The sequence below is a fragment of the Diuraphis noxia genome, unplaced genomic scaffold (assembly GCF_037042655.1).
Source record: "Diuraphis noxia isolate RWA-SAM2 unplaced genomic scaffold, SU_Dnox_SAM2 contig0002, whole genome shotgun sequence".
NCBI lineage: Eukaryota > Metazoa > Arthropoda > Insecta > Hemiptera > Aphididae > Diuraphis > Diuraphis noxia.
The window spans coordinates 51,059,000-51,079,816 of NW_028301712.1; the positions used below are offsets into that span (position 1 = coordinate 51,059,000).

The following is a 20,817-nucleotide window of genomic DNA, read 5'->3' on the forward strand; positions in this document are numbered from 1 at the left end:
ACACAAGGTTTTTGTGCGCGTTTATTTGAGGGTGGATGCGGGGTCTTGACACAATAATGGACGTTTATTTTGTAACGTAATAATTGTGAAAATTATGTGTAGCGGACCTATCCTCCGGGGCGTTTTTATTCCTTCTCATTCCAGGTCCACCCGAACACCATTGTTGAAGCGGTGGACCACTTTCTAATTCGTGTTCGATTCGACTTCGCGGGGACGGCCGACTGCAGACGTCGGAAGGTGGGAATACAAAGTCGTGAACATTCGATCGACGGGCCGCGCAGACCGCCGCGAGTCGCAACCGCATACCTATATAAATTGGAGGACCCGTCGTCAGAGGACCATTCACTCACTGCCACCGCACCTCCGCACAGTGCGACGACAATATTGTTGTTATTATAGTGTGCGCAAAATCGTTTAGCAATAGAGATAAGTTTTCTTCAAGATTTTGTTCGCAAATTCCGTTTCGCGTCTACCCTGTTGTTTCTGCACAATCGACCGCGTCCATATAAAATGATGATCGCACAGGCAAGTGATTTAATATTTTTTTATTTTATCGTTTAATATTAGGTGCCTGCGTGTTAGGCACTGAGTTAGGCACATTCCCATTATGCATTCCAATAAACTAACGAAAATTCTATGTACTGAATTGCATCTTGTCTACGGTGCAGTAATCGATACTGCACTCTCTTTTGCTGCGGTTTCTATACGTTTTAGCTTCCTCAGGCTTGTTCTCGCACCCTCAATTCCAGTCGTCTGCCTCGCGTATAATGTATATTTTAATTAATCATATATTAATCACTTTACAGTGTCTTCTGTTGGCCGGAATCGTGGCAGTGGCTGTATCCGTGCCAGTCACCCAGGAAGAGTACGCCAGGTACATATCTCAACAACAGGCTGAAAAGGGCCAACCGATCCGCAGACCTGTTCTTCTGCAGGTTGTCCCTGCTGGTGGTGCAGCTTACCAACAACCGGCGACGGCGTCACCTCGACCAGCTTACCAACAATCTGCCGCTTACCAACCACAACCCGCCGCTTACCAGCCACAACCCGCCGCGTACCAGCCACAACCCGCCGCGTACCAGCCACAACCCGCTGCGTACCAGCCATCATCCTACCAGTCACCCCAGACCTACCAGCAACCAGAAGAATACCAACAACCAGAACAACAGTACCAGCCATCTCCCAGACCACAAGCACTGCGCCCAAAGGCTCCGCCCAAACCAAAATCTCAAAACAGGCCCGAAAAACCGGAAGACGAAGAGAACGACAACAACGTAAGTGGTTTTATTTTTTGATATTATATGGCTTAAAATATATTATTACATATGAAAGAGACGTCACATTAACCCAGAGGTATTCAAACTGTGCGTCGCGGCTCCCATGGGCGTCGCGAGAGTTTGCCAAGGGAGCCACGCGTCAAAGCACCAAAAACCAATATCATACCTAGGTCTTGTATAATTATTATAAATATTATTTGCAATCATTATGGAAATTAAAACGACACACCTTACGATTCGACCATTTGAAGTCTTATTTCTAGTCACTGTTATTATCACCCATATAGCATATTTCCCATATTGTATCCGTGTTTTGTTTTAATTTTTTCATAATAATTTGGGAGCCGTAAAAATATTGTGAACACCCAAAGGAGCCGCGTGCTGAAAAAGTTTGAATACCTCTGCATTAACCTATAAATACTAGCTGGTAGATAACAAATTTCAACATGAATGGGAATGTAAAAATAGTTTTGACACATGAATTATATTGAACTAGTTCCCATATAATAATTTATAAAATATCTTCAATTTTAAACTGCATTTATTATTCTACTTCGATGGATAAATTTAAAATTTGAAATCTAATAATCTTACAAAAAAGTAAATTTTAAGTTTTTTATCAATTGACTTTGGGTATCTTTTATACCTTATGAATGTTTGAATTCCTATATATTTAAATTGTATGTTTTTTATAAGGATAATAATATGAAGATTATTGGTTTTAGTGAATCATAAAATTCTTATATTTATATAACAAATATAAATAATTTAATATAAAAGTGTAAATCATAGATTAATAAATGTATAAATATAGAATATGATCTAATACATTAGTAAGCCAATAGGTAATATCATATGCGCGTAGTAATGTATACATAATATTATTGTAGATGAATAATTTAAACTTTTTTTCCTAGGCAGTGATATAATTCTAAGAAAGTTATGCTGATGTTATTTTTTAAAATAGAATCTCCATAATCATTATATTGATAATATAGACGGTTATTCAATCGGCTGTAGGTACTATAGTCACTTATATAACTTTCTTTCGTTATTATGCGGGGATACAATATATAGGTAACATAATAATAATAATAATATATTATACCACACACAGGAAAGCAAAATACGTAGTTTGTAACGCGTTATTCGAAAGTGGTGTAACTTGCGGGGGCGATTGGGTCGAAAAAACTTGATCCAGTTACGATGCAACAAAAATTAAAAAACAAATAAATAACGTATCGTTATTAGAAAGTAGTTATATTTATACGTATATAGGGGAGATCATAATGTTGTGGACTTATTATTTAATAGATTAATGTAGGTATAAGAGAGTTATGAAATATTGCATAGGGTTTATTATAACACCGATGTGTGTATTATATTTATATACCTATAGGCGCATGTGAAATATGTTATAAAGAAATATTGAAATAATAAAATTTAAATTATTACCGGACATGTGCACGGGAGTGCAGTTGTCACGACTTAACCCGACCGTATCGGTTGCATAACATCAAAGCTAAGCAGTGCCTCTGGATCTAGACGATCATTAAATCCGTACCGTGCGTGCAGCAAATGGGAAGACGTTCACTTTTGTTTCACAACAGACAAATTGTAACAACCGATGTATATAGACAATGAAAAAACTTGAGAAACGCTTACGTGTATAATATAATAAATGTGACCCAACAGATAATGTTACTACCATTATCGGGATGAAAAGTTGATAGTAATTTTAAAATTGTCCTTATTTCATTAATGCAAAGACTTTTAATCGTAATGGTTAGTAACTATTACTGCTGTGTTTGTGGGTGTTCGTATAATATAATTGGATGACTATAAATCTAATTTTAACAAAATAAAAATATCAATTTATTATTAATATTGTCATTATAGGTAATTAATAAAAATTAGTTGGTACTCATATACATACAAATCATGACGTATTAGTATCGATCGTGAAGCATTTTTGAAATATTACAACTTATACCTTTAATTTTTAAATGAAATTTAAAAACATGTCATAAAGATTATAGGCTTTTAGATACTTAATAGGATTTTTACTTTACACGATGGACTAGTAGAATATATTTAAACATAAGAATATTAGATTATATCCAATGAAATGATTACCGATCACTTATTAGACTTCAGCATGTACATAAATTATTTTTAGTTTTATTCTGAGGATATCATAGACAAAGCTTGAAATTCATCTATATAAATAGGTATTTATGTAACTATGTTGAACTAATAAAATTGAACTAAGATAATTTAATCATATTATAATATATAATATTACGTTTATTAATTTATCTTATTATTCTTGTTTGTAATATTTCTATTATTCCTATGTATTAATGGTACTCATGTTTTTGTGAATATGAAATACAATCAGGAAACATTAAAAAAATAAATAATTTAAATAATCGTACGTAATATATTATGCACAATGTACATCAACAATTAATCTCAATTTTGAAAATAATAACGAATAATTATGCATTTTAAAATTATATTAATTTTATTATAGCCTAATGCTCAATACCAGTTTTCATTTGACATCAGTGACGACGAGTCAACCAACTACCATAACCGCAAAGAGCAGAGAGATGGTGAAAAGATTTCTGGAAGTTACAGCGTCGTCGATTCAGATGGATTTATTCGTACAGTCACATATACTGCCGATCCTGAAGAGGTATGTATGACAATCGACAAGTAAACGCGTACTACCAACACGTTTTTCGGTTTATTGAAAATTCAACATATTTGAATTTAAATGAGCTTGATTTAAATAATGAATATTGGTGAGAAATTAATTTTTGATTTTTTTGAGAATGTTATCTTTTCGTTACGAAATCGTAATGACATAATGAGAGTCCATAGTAAATTTACTAAATTTACTATATATTTATATGCACGGTTTATTATAATTATCTAAATAAGCTTATATTTAATTCTGTGATTATATCTAAAATCAATAAAAAGTCTTTATCCTTTTCTCGTTTCGAATTCGTTCGTGTTTATTAAATATAATTTGCATATTCTATTTAACATTATTAATAATTAATTAAATATTACAATTTATGTTTAAATGTATCATATTATTATAAAGAAAACTATGTTTATAAAAAGAATGATAAAATTATTTTTAGGGATTAAATTTAAGAGTTTTAGGGACTGGGGAAATTCAGTAGCCTCTATAAACGTGCACTTTTATAATATATACCTGAGTTTATTCTAAGCTATCACATTGTATAGACATTCGACATTAAATTTTCTCACTTAAACTAAAAGATATTTAGTATAAACATTTTTTAAACATATATTAATTGTATGTATAATATGATAAAATTATCATACATATTTTAAACGTATTATACAATGGTGTGATTATTCAATAACTTGTCGATTAAACATACTTTTTATACCTCATGAAATACGACACGTACATTATATCAACTAAATCAATCATATCGGACGTACGACGTAATTAATGTATAAATATTAAATAATAATATTATGTTATTTTATTTTTAATTATAATTATTAATATCGTACTTAATTAATACAGGGATTCAAGGCTGAAGTAAGCCGAGAGCCAACCAACATACATGTAAAGATTCCCACCCCTGCACCACAAACGTCGCCAGCACCACAATACAGATTGCCGGAAAGAAAGCCACAGCAACCGCAATACATCACAGTCCAGGTACGTGATAGAAATACAATATCAAGGAATAGGAAACAAAAAATTGACTAAATAAAAAACCGTTATGCATACTAATATTATTCATTGGTATAACTCGATAATTTAATGGTCGGTGTGATTAAAATTGATCAATATAATTTTTTTGATACGGAGACTAACCCAAAATGAATCGATTTCTTGTATTTTTATTTTTTAAATAATTATTTTATTTTTATTCTATATACAATGCTTTAATCTTACAATTTTATAAATATATAATCATAAATAATAATCATACATAGTTATCAGATCCTGCAAGTAGTTATTATTCACCCTCTCATCCTGCAACATACACATCACTGCATATAACAATATCCGATTAAAAAATGTTTTTCTTTTAAACACCATAAAAACGATATATATCTATAAAATATAATGATAATAATACTATGAATGATACTATAACAATAATATATACTACAACAATTAACGGTTATCACTCATTTATCAGCCGCGCGAGTCAGATCGCGATGTCGATAATAATATAAACATTGACGATTTGTGCTATCTTTCCCGCACAGGCCAGCGAACCCGAGTCCGCGGTGCAACCAGCCGACCCGATTTCCGGTTACTACCGCAGTCCGGCGCCGCAGCAACAGGTCAAGCAGGCGCCGGCGTTGCACCGATTCGCCGCGCCCAGGCCACAGTCAGCTGGCCACAAAGCTAGCGCATTGGGATATGCCTCGGTACCGACCAACCCTTCGCCGATCATCTATCAGGCGTACGATCAGTAATAACAAATGCACAACAACAACAACAACATCAACAACAACAACAATTGTTATGTCGCAGCGGACGAGCGGCTAAATCATCTCATACCCGGAACACGCGCGCCTCGGCGTCCCAACCGCAGTCGGCCATCAATCCGTCCTGGTCAGCACTCATGTCCAGTCCGTACACGTAGTCGGAATGGTTTTGATGGCTCTCCTGGGGTTCCGACGACACACTGTAATCCCATATCCTATACATAATAATTATTGAGATAAATTTAACGCACGAAATATCATTAGTACAATATATTATTAGTATTATTGTGAAAATAATTATAATGTAAGTTGAAACATGTGATGTAGCAGCATATCATAGTAAAATTGCATTTGTTTTTATTTCATACATTTACCGTATTATTATAAGTATTTGTCTTTAAAAAAAAATTAAATATGTAATTTTTGTGTATACATACTTTGTTGTGCAATCAAATGAAGCCGAAACCAGCGAGGACCAGTGGTGAGGAGAACACTGTACTCGCTTCACTGCGTCCTGGCAACCCTGTGGTTAGAAAAACATTTTTCAAAAATCTGTTCTAATCGTTACGAATTCACGACGTTTATTGTCGTAAATAAATCGTCTATATTAAATCGGAAGTATATAATGACCTCGAGCTGGAATATCGGCGTCAACAGTTTCCGTATGTCCCATATTCTGATCAACCCTTCCGCACCGCCGGTGGCCAATACGAACGGGTAAAACTGGTTCCACGAACAGCTCAATATCTCCGCTTGGTGTGCATTTATTTTGACACTCGGCCGCAGCGGTGACGAACAGTCCCAGATGTCCAACATCCCGTCGCCTTTAGGTATATACATTTAGTCAAAATTACAAAACAAAAAAAATAATAATCGATTTCGTAATCGTAAATATAACGTATAATATATATTATTATATATATAATTTAATATTCCGATTAATGGCCCATTTTGTTAGGGATGTTTTAATTGTATACTAAAATATAACTTATGGGGAGGCTTTATATGCACTCTATACTATTGTTCAGTCATTAACCACCATAATCTTCGTATTAATGAATAACACAAAATTTGAAATAAAACACCCATAACATGCATTATGACAATACATATTATATTTTGTAGAAATCTGAAGCATAATTAAACTTATTAAACAATAAATAAATACGATCGATGGGAGATAAGGATCATTTATCACCTAAAACAACCCCATCCCTGCTATGCCACTTGATCCTATATCTATATGACAAAACGATATTCATATATGCACACGACTGCACCGTTTTACGACCGATAGCGTATCATTTTGCACTGCATATACCTGAAACTGACGCAAAACAGGAAGACAAGAACGGAGACCACTTTGCTTCGTAAACCAGTCTGTCGTGTCCCTTGTACGTCGTCAGCGAACAATACTTGTTGGGGTCCCACTGGAAGAAAAAAAATAAAACAATTATTATAACACTAACACCATCATTGTTGCACCGAAAACGATTATGGTAGTAATATTTATATGTTTTGTTTTATTCACGTACAAGCTTTACCGAACAGTCCCACGACGCGGACAACAAAAAATCGTCTACGGAGTTTTGACACCAATCTACGCCGCATACTTCTTTCTTGTGTTCGTCGAACGTTCTGACAGGTTTCTGCCGGACAACCGCGATACGATATTAGTGTTATACTTAAAATTATCTTTGATTATATTATATTATGTTTATGATATTATATTATGCATTACTTGTGATGGATATTTATAATTCCACATCTGCACGCTTCCGTCTCCGCTGCCGGTCACCAGTAAACTGTACACCGATCTGCTCCACACTACGTCGAACAGACCGTCTTCCCAATGCATTTCATATTTTTTGGTTATCAGACATCTATCCTCGTCATACGTCACCAAAAACAAAGTTCCACCCCCTTTAAAACCGTAATATTGTGACGTGGCTATGGCTAGGAGGTTTGATCGATTCGGTGAAAATTTTACCGAATAGCCGTGACGGTTTTCAGTCTTAAAAGTGGACATTGGAAACTTGAATCTAAAATCATTTCAACATTACCTTAATATCGATCGATTATAATTAAATGTTATACATTATCAGCATATTTCATTGATAGGTATAACTATATTTAAAAGCAGTGATTTGTATTATTTTATTCGCGTGCCGCCGTGCCGGGCGTGCAGCTAAATAATTATACGATTCACTATTCATTAGCTTCGTTTCAATTGTATAATAAATACTTCAAAATGAAACGAAATCGAAAATGATAATATTAGGACTACAATTTATATCACATAATCACATTCATCATCAACTAATTATGATCAATGGATTATAACGTCTCACGTGTGTAATACTCTCAAACAGCTCTAGGAGTAAATGTTTGTCTAATGTTTGTAATTGTAATATTAATAAATAGATATGCTCAAATGCTCAATAGCTATTACTCAATATAATAATGTGTAATAATACAGTAACAGTGACTTATGAAGAATATTGAATTGAATAGACAAGTGTGAAGTGGGCTAAAAATCTAACCGGCTAAACGTAATTATACAGTTGACGAAATCGTGATAGTTAAACAATCTATGAAAAAATACTACATCATAATGTAATGTCAAATAGTTGTGAGCACATAAGTCTTACATTATTGGCTACCTACATAGTTAATTAATAATTTAAATACTTTATATTTAAGATAATTTCATTGTACATTAATGGTTAAACAACAAAAATCATGTTGATTAGCATAGTCATAATCATGACTACACATAATTGTTTATTTTATGTTTTGCTTTGTAATATATTAATGATAGTATATGATACCAATACGACGTGTATAATTATTCATAGTTAATAAATTATATGATAATAATAATAATAATAATATATAATAAGATAAAAATATAAAATAATTTTTTTAACATTTATTAGAAAAATATATTTTGGCAATTAATACTTAACAGTAACACTCGACTAATATTTTAATTAATTGATCCAAAAACTGGTAGGACTTTTTATAAATGAATTTCTATTAAGATCGGATAAGGTGATGATTTTTTTCGCTTTGTATCAATTACACACCTCAGAAACAGAGCATATACATATCATTTTTAAAAAACATTTGACAATAATACATTTTAATACAATATATTATACATATTAAACCATATTATTAAAAATTACTCACAATCATTGATACAGGTACTCAAGTATTAAAAGAAATGAACATTGTTTTTAATAATTTAATATATCAAAGTTTGCAGGATTTATCTAGTTAAAACATACATAATTAAACCACATACAACCGATACCTAGTAATATGTACTTATATCTATACATGGCTAAATAATATACTATATATATTACAGTGGCGTATTTATGGGGGGAGGGGGGTCCCCCCCTAAAGAATTATTGAATGCGTTTGGAGACCTTAAATTTTAAATATTTAAATATTATAATAATAATTATATTTATAAATTATTGTATTGTGATATGACACCCCCCCCCCTAATCAAAAATTGTAAATACGCCACTGATATATTATAGATTATTTGAAAATTTAAATGCTTTGATCATATTTTTATCTTATTCTAATGTTTTATGAAAACTTTTGTATGAAATCGAATATTTTAAGATGTATGTATACAATTTATATCTCATACATTAAAATTACAAGCGAACTGATTATAAACGTAAAAATAATTTAAAACGCACGTCATGTATTCGTATTATGAAAGAAGCCACATATTTGCGACACTTGGTAAGTCCTTTGGCACATCCGGCAATTATTTTTTCAACATGTAGACGTCATTCCCTTTAAATATCTGATGAGGATTTCCCAGTAGAATTAATTTAAATAAGTATGTAATAATATAATGATGACCCGGTATTGATTATGATATTATATAGATATTGAGTCAACTACACACGAACATGAATACGCAACAATACTAGACTGAAAGAAAATTATATTAGTAAATAGTAATATACCAATCATTTAAATACAACTATATTTAAGACAAAACCTATGTTTGTATCGAAACATCAATGATTTTACAATTACTTTTTTTTCATTAAATTCTTTCATGTGCGCTTTTTTGAATTGAAGGTTGCATAAAAAATATTCGAATGATCAATTAAAAATATTTAATATGCTAAAAGGGACAGCTTGTATTTTTAATCAATATTATTTTTGGAGTAGAAATTAAAGTCTATAATGTCTAAGTTCTATTACTGCACTTCTACAGGATTAAAAGTTTATGTCTATCAGTGATACTTTGAATAGCCTATTCACCATTCTTCAAATTGCTCAGAAACATCAATGTAATCTAAGCATGCATTTGATTTTAATAAAATATTATTCACTATTTTTAGATAAGCTATCAAACGTGCTTCGTCATCACATTTGAATTTTGAAATTATTTTATAAAATTGTTACCATACACATTCAAAATAAAAATATACAAATACATAAAAAGGCTTGTATCGGAATGAGCTAAGTGATATAAAAATATAATGATAATATGTAATTTATTCTGTACCCGTTGGAATGTTAACAGTTTTTATTAAGTACTCGATTTTATTTACATATTGTTTAAAAATAATTTATTATTGGTATCTTGGACTTTAGTTTAGTTTGTTAAATACCTTCCTAATTAATTTATAACAAATGATTTATGGCTTCGTAACATATTTTTCGTTGAGAATATTTCATTAGTTATTAAACTAACTATAAACAACCAAATAGATTTTTTAAATTACAATTCAATTAGGCTTATTAGTTATTAAAGTGTTTTACATAAATATTTTTTTAAACGTATATTAAATCTTGTGAAAAATATTTTAAAAATTTCGTGCTTTAAACATTGGTTTGTTTTAATAAAATAAATCAAATGTTGAAATTAAGTTTAAAAAAAAAAAAAAAACTATGTAGTAAGGAATAAATTATAATATGCATCAATATTTTAGAAATCAAGAAAATAATAACATATATCAGGTTAACAGTTGTATGTAAAGTAGTTTAAAATGGCTTCTTGAATAGGATAAGAAATCGATGGTTTTTAGAAAAACTTTACGTGTTTGAAATTTTAACGAAGACATTATTTTTTTTTTTGCAGTGACAAAATATCAAAGAAGTTCCGGGTCTTCATTTAATCCAATTATCATATGACGATATAATTGTAAAAAAGAAACCCTATGCGGGAGTTTGAGTAACATCGATCAACTGTTTAGTCCGACATTAGACGGGTCACATTCAACCAGACCCTCGATTCAAGTGTTTTGTATTTTGTCCATCATAAATTATGATACCTTTATTATTTCTTTATTTTATAGCAACGCTAAAAGTTTTTAAAAAAACTACACCAAATGGTAATTCAATGTCAACCAAAAGTAACGAATGAATATTTGATTCGAACACTTGATATTTACTTTTAGGAAAAGTTACTATATACATCAGTAAACGAGATTTCATTGACCATTTGGACAGTGTAGATCCAATTGATGGAGTTGTCGTAGTTGAAAATGACTATTTACAAGGACGAAAAGTGTTTGGAATGGTAAAAGCTTATTTAACAAGTCTTATTGTAATCTGCATAATGCTTTTTCAGGTTTCTACGACTTATAGGTACGGTCGCGATGAAGATGAGGTAATGGGTGTAAAATTTAGTAAAGAAATGGTGTTAGCGTGTAATCAAATCGTCCCACCAATAAAAGATATCACAGAATTAAGTCCTATTCAAAAAAAATTGGTCAAAAAATTTGGTAACACTAATGCATTTCCATTTGTATTCAATTTCCCTCCAAATTCCCCATCTTCGGTGACTTTGCAGCCGGGTGACGACGATAGTGGAAAACCTCTCGGAGTTGAATACAATATTCGAACTTATGTGTCAGACAGAGAAGATGATAAAGGAAATCAAAGATCATCCGTCGTCCTTGCTATTAAAAAGGTATGTATCTTTCAAAAGTAGTCAATTTAACATATAAATATGTAAATACTCAGTTACAATACGCTCCATCAACAAGAGGTCAAAGACTACCAAGTTCGCTAATTAGCAAGGGATTCACGTTTTCTCATGGAAAAATTAGTTTGGAAGTCACACTGGATAGAGAAATTTACTATCATGGAGAAAAAGTTGTTGCAACAATAATCATAAGTAATAGCTCGAGAAAGTCCGTAAAAAATATTAAGGTATGACGAATATATCTCATTACGTTTACACGCAGTAATTAGTAAAAATGTATTATCAGTGGGTATCTAACCACAATATTGCCTAATTATAATTATAATTTAATTTAATTTTACTAATACAAATAACTAATAATATTGATTTGCATTTTGTATTTATAATCAATGCTTACCTATATTAATAAATATTATTTTTATAATTATTCCTATAGGTGTATGTTGTTCAGCACACCGAAATTACAATGGTCAACGCGCAGTTTTCGAAATTCGTCGCCAGTTTGGAAACCCGAGAAGGTTGTCCCATAACACCGGGAGCCGCATTTACTAAACAATTCTATTTAGTTCCACTGGCCTCCAGTAATAAAGACAGGAGGGGCATTGCATTAGACGGACATCTTAAGGTATCAACAATTTTCGGCACGTTGTCGTACCTACATTGAATTAAATGCATGTGCAATATATACTACAGGACGACGACGTAAATTTGGCATCGTCTACACTGATATCGGGAGGTAAAGGTCCTAGTGACCAAACTGGTATCGTCATTTCGTATTCGGTCAGGGTAAAGTTGAACTGCGGTACTCTGGGAGGCGAACTCGTGACCGACGTGCCATTCAAACTTATGCATCCGAATCCAAGTAAATAAATCGTCATACGTTTGTTTCACATGTTAAAATAAAAATAATTTTCAACTTCAGCATCCGAAGACTGGACTGCGCCGCCCAAACAACCACAAAAAGGAGTATTGAAGAAGACCAAGAGCTCGGATAGAATGAAGTATCAAAAGAGCTTTGGGGACGACGACGAAGACAATATTGTTTTTGAAGACTTTGCAAGACTTAGGTTGGCCGACGAATAAATAAAATCCATTTGGAAAATTGGAAATTGTATAATGTCTAAAAATTGTTTTGAAATGTGTTCTTTGCTTAACTCGCATTGGTAGGAAAACCGGGGTATGTTTAAACTAAAAATTATTACTATTATTATTGCAAGATTATATTAAATCAGTTTATCGCCGTCTTCTATATAATATACAATATATAATATGTATTCGATATTTAAACTATATTCCGATAGCGTACTAATATAACCTGAAATACAGGATTCGATTCCCAGCCGAATATCCCTCATAACAATGACGTCGAACGATTTTAGGGAGAATACGTCATCGGCAATAACCATTACCGACAATCCTGAACCGGAATATTCAGTACTGGTTCGATTTCCGTTTTTCACACCTTTGACCCCTCGTAGCTAATATTCACATACATATCCTGTTTGACCGATACCTCACACGACTATACGAGGGATTCAATAATATCGCATGCATGTAAGTTTGGTACTATAGATGTTTTTAATTCAGAATATAATGCTCTGTATTACTTCCGATTTAGAAAAAAAAAACACTCGTAAAACATGTTTATGTAACCTATACACTATACAATGTAATTTAATAACTGCTATCGACGGGCAACAGAATACAACCAGAGTAAATATCCTCACTTAATGTTATAAAAAATTCATTCTTATTATTTGCCTAAAAAACCGAATATAATATTAATTTATATAAGTAGATATTAATATTATTTAAAGTGACGGTATTATTTGAAATTGTATATTATGTGTTTAATTTATATTAATAATTATAATGTACTAAGTACATGTTATGTAAATAACATAAATTAAAAAAAAATAACCATTTTATAATTAATTTATAACACAATATTAATATAATATATAATTATCCATAATATCATAACAAATAAAATATATTATGTTAAAATCCATTAAAACAATAATATAATATGCATATTAATCATACATTCATAACAATAAACCGTTAATACTTAAAATAATATTATGTTTTATACTAATAAATTTTATTATTCAAATAATAAAGTTAGATCCCAAACAATATCCTTATGCGTATTAACTAAACAATCTTTTCTATCATATGTAAGTAGTACATACATAGGTGATTAATATAGTTGTAGTTATGTAAAATAGATTTAAACTATTTGTTGAAAAATTAAACCACCGCAGTTCATTTCATAAATTTACAAAAATAATAAGTATACTGTATACTTGAATTAATAATAATAATAATAATAATAACAATAATAATATTATTATTAATGATAAACGTATATACTATCTAGTATTTATATCTAATAAATATATATTCCCCCAACTATAAGCACATTTACACCGATGCATCAAAAACTGACCAAAACGTAGGAATATCTATAGTAACCGAAGATTCCACAAATACCTACAAACTTCCTCCCAAATGCTCAATGCTCTATATATACAATCGAAGCAATATATACAAATCAATAGTACAAAATAAGATCATAAACAAAGATTCGTTGCATAATAAATATATCATACTAAGTGACTCTCTTAGCAGCCTAACAGGCAAAAATAACCTGATAAATCCAACAGACATATCCATACTAATTCAAGAAAAAACCGACGAACTCAACGAAGCACGTCAAAAAGGAATAGAGATTTACTTTCTATATTATAGTTTTAAATTTATCATATCTGTCCATTATCGCGTCGATGGAAACATTTTTCTAGTTTGTATTCTGAGAAGTATCCTACTCGTATTTAGTAGTTAGTAATTCAATTATAAACGAACATATTCGTAAACGTATTGTTTCCAACGCAGTTGAATTATAAAATGTCTCGATAAACGTAATTACAGTGCATCAAAATCCAAACAAGCTAAAGTAACTGATTTTTTATATAATTTTAAATAATAATATGTATAGGTACCATTAATATTTGCATTATAAAATAATAGAAATATTGAAATATTATTGATTATAAATATTATATAAATAATAAATGTTGTAAATATGTAATTATTAATTTCTCAGAGTTATTTTCGAAAATTTACCCCCCCCCCCCACCACCTTCTGAATATCGGGCATCTCTAAATCACAGACAAAATTACGGCAACCAAGCGTGTACGGTATTTAGAGTTTTCACTGTACATACTTATAATAGTAAATTCCTATAAAGACATCATTTTATTTAAATCCATCACATATACTTAGGTTAGGTTTATATGTTACACATAGGTCCTTAATAGTTTAAACATAGTTTGCCATTAATAAATTTTACACTCACAATACTCACATGCAAGTATTAAAAATAAACGATACATTAAAAGTAAAAACAATGATAAATGCGATAAAATTTACCTAAATGTAAGTAAATTTTATCTATCCTATAATTTCCCGAGACAAATATCTGGTATCCGATACTGTTTAAGGTCATTTGGTAGAACTAAAAGTGGTTATTTATCAAAAGGTTGTACTACTAAAAAAATCAGCTGTTATAATACCTACTATTACAGTCTACAGTATGCAAATTACAAAGTGATCCATTTAATTATTTAAGTGTATACACTCATTAATTATATATTTGAATAATTCGAAAAGTTTATCTTTTAAAATATATTACTTAGATAATTTGATGTCATTATAATATATTAAATTATAATAATATTGTATATAAATTTACCACTCAAAATATTGGTTCATTAGGTACTTCACTTATCTAAAGTTTGAAAACTTTTAACAAATTAACTATCAACTCGCTCGGAATTTTATTTTTATGTATCGAAGTACTCCAAACAATATTAGGTTTTGGAATATGAAATTAAAAATGTATATAATCGTTAAAAAAAGAGTAATAAAAAAACTATAACTTTGAAGACTGTAAAACATATATTTTTCCTAAAAATGTAAACAATGATGGATCACTTTGTAAATATTAAATATTTGAAATTTAAACTTTTAATGCTATAATAATTATTCCCTTGAAAATTAATACAATAATTATTACTTACTTTAAAAGGGAACTCCAAGTGTGCTCCTAGGCCTGTTATTGAAAACTGTTGATTTCTTAAAAGGTGTGGTCTCAAAAGTACTGTAAAATGAATCCCCACCTAAAAAGGGTTAGCGTTGTGTTGACCCAATGACCAAAGGCGGCCGGCTCTTCTGTTAGGGTTGGGATCCCCCCAATGCCTGCGCCCCGTAATTTTAAATTTATGCTTGTGGGCATTTTTATAATTATGATTTACTGTTGCGTAAACCCATCAATCACCCAAGAAAACGGCCGGTGATATTTTAATGTTTATACAGCCGGACATATCTTTACCTCTCTCTGTTTTTTTTAACCACCGTGTGATATCATCATTTTTATTGAAAAAAAATTCTCACAGAAATGTGTTGAGTCATGTAAATTATGCGAATTGATAATAATTTCATTAAAAGTTTAAAATGATAAATATACAAATACTAAATGATCAAAATGGCTTCAAGGTGATATTATACTTTTATCATGAATCTTAATAAAAGACAACTATATATAGGCTTTGTATACACATCTAGAACTAACAACTCCAAGAAATAGAAAATAGTACAGATTTTTCCAAAAATGCATTTTTAAAAAGTTATTATTAGTTGAAAATTCCTGCAGTTAAAAAATACAACATAACAATGTGGTTTTTACTTTTTAGTCACTTTTCGATATTGTACAACATATCTGCATAATAAAGGAACGTTATTGCGATCTATGAGCTGTCGAGCTGTCTATACTACTGTAGATTTTTTTCTATTTGAAGAAGTTATCATTAAACATTTCATACACAGATGCGATCGTATGTAAATTTACTTGCTATATATGATTAAAAAAAACAGGTATTTGCGTGGTACACAAATAATAATATTTATTATTAACTATTTATATAATGAGAACTATAAAAACCAAAAAATAAAAATAAATTCGGGAATTATAAATTCAGTAAAGGTTTTGCAGTAAGGATCAATAATAGGAAAGTAATTATCATAGTAAATATATAAAAATGAAAATATTTAGCAAAAAAATAAAATACAGGAATTATTAAATATGACAATACATACATCAGGTGAAAATTTTCCCTAACCTTTACCCGGTTTACAGTGGTTTAGCACTTCAAATAATAAATTTCTCAAGCCCCCTTATATATACCATAAAAAAAACTAAAATTGTAATGTTATTTATTATTTTATAGCATGCGTGGTATGTAATATTTAAAATATTTGTAATTATTTAAAGATGTGTTTTTGATCTGTTTTTTAAGACAATTTAGTTACCTATTATGCGTTTTGGACAGCTTGTTAAAAATAAAAATAAAGTTATTCTATAAAGGCTAAGTGTATTCAATATAAATCAAAATAATCAGCATATTTTTGATTTTTCACTGTTTTCAAAATTGTTCATTTATATAATTATTACATGTTTAATACTTGTGAGCACAGTGCACTTATTGTTTTTTTGATTTTACATAAATACAGAGATTTTTGATTAAAGAAACTAAATATATAATATATTAAAAACATATTGGTAGGGTTGTATTTGGTTATGCAATCTTGTTAGTTGTTTCCCTCTTAAATGTAATAGATATTAAAAACAGAATCGACTAATCTCCGTCTATGCGACTATACTTTGCAGTAGACTGAGGCGTATAGTTTCAGTTTTCCTCCCTCTTAATAACTCCGACTATGTCGATAATCCGCCTGCTTCCCAAATAACGAATAAATGTGTTTTTATGACACAGCATTTTCTGATAACTCTCTACACCTACTACATGCATTATACGTCTGTACGTATAAATGTATCGTAGATATTATAACATGTTATAATACTGAAACAGTAAAACAGCTATATCACAAACTAAAATATAAAATAATAAATACTACGACAGTGCCGTTGCGTGTGTTCGCGGTGTAAACGGAGAGAAAATAAGACGTGAGGTGTAACAAAAAATTACGACGATATTATAATATGTTGACGGTGTAGGACATACAATATTATTATATTATTATTATTGTCCTGCAATAGCCACTATCGTCATCGTCGTGCTGCGCAGTGTCTGATGACACTCGATTAGGTACCGCACGTCCTGCAAGTCGGAATCGGACACCCCACACACACAAACCCACACGCTCACGAACCCTTTTCTATTCTAATTATGCAAAGTCGAAATAAAGCGCAAAAGGGGGAGCCGCCGCAAGTATAATAGTGTTACGGTTCCAGTGCCGAGGCCGTTGTTTGGTGATTTATTACAGTGGCCGTAAACATTGAGGCTTCACGCGTTTCTCTGCATACACGGAAACCGGTTTCCGGTGTTTTCCGCGACGGTCGGCCGGTGCCGTCCGCGGAAGGAAACGCTGCTCACCATATTTTTTGTCGTTGAACCAGTACTGTGTGTGCACGCACAATACCCTCCACGCGGACTCGCGTGTGACCAACGGTCGCGCAAAACAAGGGCCGTAAGTGCATTGTAATCTACGAGGGAATTACCTAAGCTAGCGTAAACATTGAAAGGATTTACAAAACGATTTTTTTATTCTTCCTCCTCTTTTCCTGTTGCACTCTCTGTCTGTCCCATGTACGGCCGACGGTCTTACTGCCACAGCGGTGGAAATAATAATAATAATGATAATAATTGTCGCGTTAAAAAATAGCGGGCAGCCGGATCAAGGACTTTATTTGGGGATTAAAATGAGACGAAAATAACCGAATAGGTACGTGATGTTTTACGGCTGAGCTGGATATGCTTTGAGAAATCAACACGTGTTAGCATCACAATGATACCAGGTAATCAATGTGTGCAACCACAGTGCCTGTGGCGGTAACGTCGAGAGGATGAACTACATTGCAAAATCCGATTCGTACAATCCACCAACGCGCAAACAATTTCCCTAGGTTATTGATTATAAATATGTATATACATTATACCTGCAACGTGATGCAACCCACAAATGACGATGTACCCGGGGATTTTTATTCCGCTTACAGGCTATATAGAATTACAGCAAAAATTAATTCAATGCTACAATACTGCATTTGATTAAAACGATATATATATATATAGGTGTTTATTCAAATATAACCTACGCAAACACTAAATGCAGCAACTACCTAAACCAAATAATCAATATTTACAATATATTTTTTTTCCTTGTACTACAGAATTAACTCTATAAGTGTTGAAAGCAGTGCACACGAATTGCGTCCCAATGTAAAAACATTTTTTTTCTTCCCATTTTATACAGACTTGTGAATGTCGGTAGCAAATTATTACTATGGGTATAGGTTAAAAATAATGAATTTTGTCATTGTTAAGCAATTAAAGTAAGTAAATTAAATTAGTAGGTAAGTTTAAATTATTGGAATGTAATATAACAATTATAAAAAAATATATGTACATATTATAAAATAAACAAAATAAAAAGACTGGTATAAAAACTTAAACGATACCTTTTTAGTATCTATTATACATAGATACGTGCTAGTTGGCTATTTCCATATTTTGTCTCAAGAAATCTTCTTTTTTACATACCACCCGTCTGTTTTTAATTTCGCGTTTAATATTTTAAAATAATTTATATTTAAATATATCGTGTACCTATAGTCGTTTAGATAAAACCGAGCGCAATTCATATAGTCGTTTCACGTTTGTATAAGGCCGGACGAAATTCGTATGCCCACTTATCGATACTTTTATTTTGGGACGCAATTTGTGTGTAGTCACTTAAAGGTATACCAAATCTAATTGATCATTATTTACGATGATAAATGCACTACGATATATTTTTTTTGCCATCTTCATATTATAATGTAAACCAAAATATATATTTTAATGTTTAACAACGACGAACGACAGTGATGAATATTAATTAAATAATATATAATTTTATATTCTGTCGAATAAAACTTTTGTATGATGTATAATATGTTATACTGTTAACAATTTAATATGTATTATCATTTTAATTTAAAAATATTTATTACTACCAACCAAGAAATAATTTAATTTAATAATTAGTTTGTTCATTACATACAAAAACCATACATATTTTATTTTATATTAAATAAAATATCTGTTTTTTTCAGAATATTGAGAAAGTAATGATTGTATATTCATAGAATATCTTCGATTTCTTGATGTATCAGTACTTATTAACTATTGATAATCAAATATATAGGTAGCTCTTTATAATTATTCCACTAAGTGAAACTGATATTTTATAAATTATATAAGCATATATAGTTTATAGTATACCTATAAATTATAATGGAAGTATGTGTTTCAGTTTTTAATAATTATTATCGTGGAATTAAAAATTATTTTATTTTGACGATCAAATAACAAACAAAAATTTTATAATAAATTATGGTGTATTTTATGCCACGATAAAAATGTAAACCGCAAATAATTAAAGGGACAAAAATAATAATTATAGGTAATAATATTATTTTAATTATTGTTTATAATGATAGCTTATAGAAAAAGCTTATTTTTTTTTTTCTTTATTATTATTACATACACAATCTGTACCTCGTGGGTACATAAGAAAAAGCTTATAAATTATAAATATTGTACCGTGTAACCTAGCAAGAAAATAAATAAAATAATTCGATTTGAAAATTGTTCGCACATGTTTTTTCGTTTCGTACAAGAATATAGTAAAGTTGGCATATAATAATGTATACTGTTGATATTTTATAGCCTAATTAAGGACCGGAGCGATAATTAATGATCGTGTTACCTCCAATGGTCAACATAAAGGGGATTATTATATCTGCACCCTACTTCGTTCCCATCGAAACCAGTTCTGGACACTGAGTATCCTTTTCCCTCGTCGAGTATTTAATTAAGAGTGCTAAACTGGTTAATTGTCTTTTGTTCGCCGTGCATTATAAGCATATACCGATGTTTGTTTAGCGGCTACGGGAATAAAAGATGGATATATTTTGTCCATCTCAACCCCAACTATGT

General features: G+C 30.8%; 3 protein-coding genes across 4 annotated transcripts in view; 2 read left to right on the top strand and 1 right to left on the bottom strand.

Moving 5' to 3' along the window:
* Positions 1-327: 327 nt before the first annotated feature.
* LOC107170367 (Cuticular protein 66D) lies at positions 328-6,209 on the top strand. Its single transcript, XM_015520463.2, has 5 exons — positions 328-525; positions 807-1,274; positions 3,814-3,978; positions 4,855-4,992; positions 5,553-6,209. The coding sequence occupies exons 1-5, from the start codon at positions 511-513 to the stop codon at positions 5,763-5,765; spliced, it is 999 nt and encodes a 332-aa protein (XP_015375949.1). The 5' UTR covers positions 328-510; the 3' UTR covers positions 5,766-6,209.
* The window catches only part of Pex7 (peroxisomal biogenesis factor 7), a 28,564-nt gene continuing 13,591 nt past the window's right edge, over positions 5,845-20,817 (bottom strand). Inside the window, exons 2-7 of one of the 2 annotated variants that reach the window (XM_089218937.1) lie at positions 7,519-7,819; positions 7,313-7,426; positions 7,099-7,207; positions 6,408-6,601; positions 6,215-6,300; positions 5,845-5,992 (exon numbers count right to left, since the gene is read on the bottom strand). In XM_089218937.1, coding sequence (XP_089075063.1) covers positions 5,845-5,992; positions 6,215-6,300; positions 6,408-6,601; positions 7,099-7,207; positions 7,313-7,426; positions 7,519-7,806 — 939 coding nt within the window. In that variant the 5' untranslated portion in view covers positions 7,807-7,819. Of the gene's footprint in view, positions 5,993-6,160; positions 6,301-6,407; positions 6,602-7,098; positions 7,208-7,312; positions 7,427-7,518; positions 7,820-15,837; positions 15,931-20,817 lie in introns of those variants that run through there. The other variant, XM_089218936.1, reaches the window with a different exon arrangement.
* Positions 10,998-13,025, top strand: Arr2 (arrestin 2). The gene is made up of 7 exons (XM_015520461.2): positions 10,998-11,155; positions 11,222-11,343; positions 11,395-11,736; positions 11,790-11,978; positions 12,188-12,376; positions 12,445-12,613; positions 12,674-13,025. Exons 1-7 carry the CDS (start codon positions 11,089-11,091, stop codon positions 12,832-12,834), a joined length of 1,239 nt encoding a protein of 412 aa, XP_015375947.1. The 5' UTR covers positions 10,998-11,088; the 3' UTR covers positions 12,835-13,025.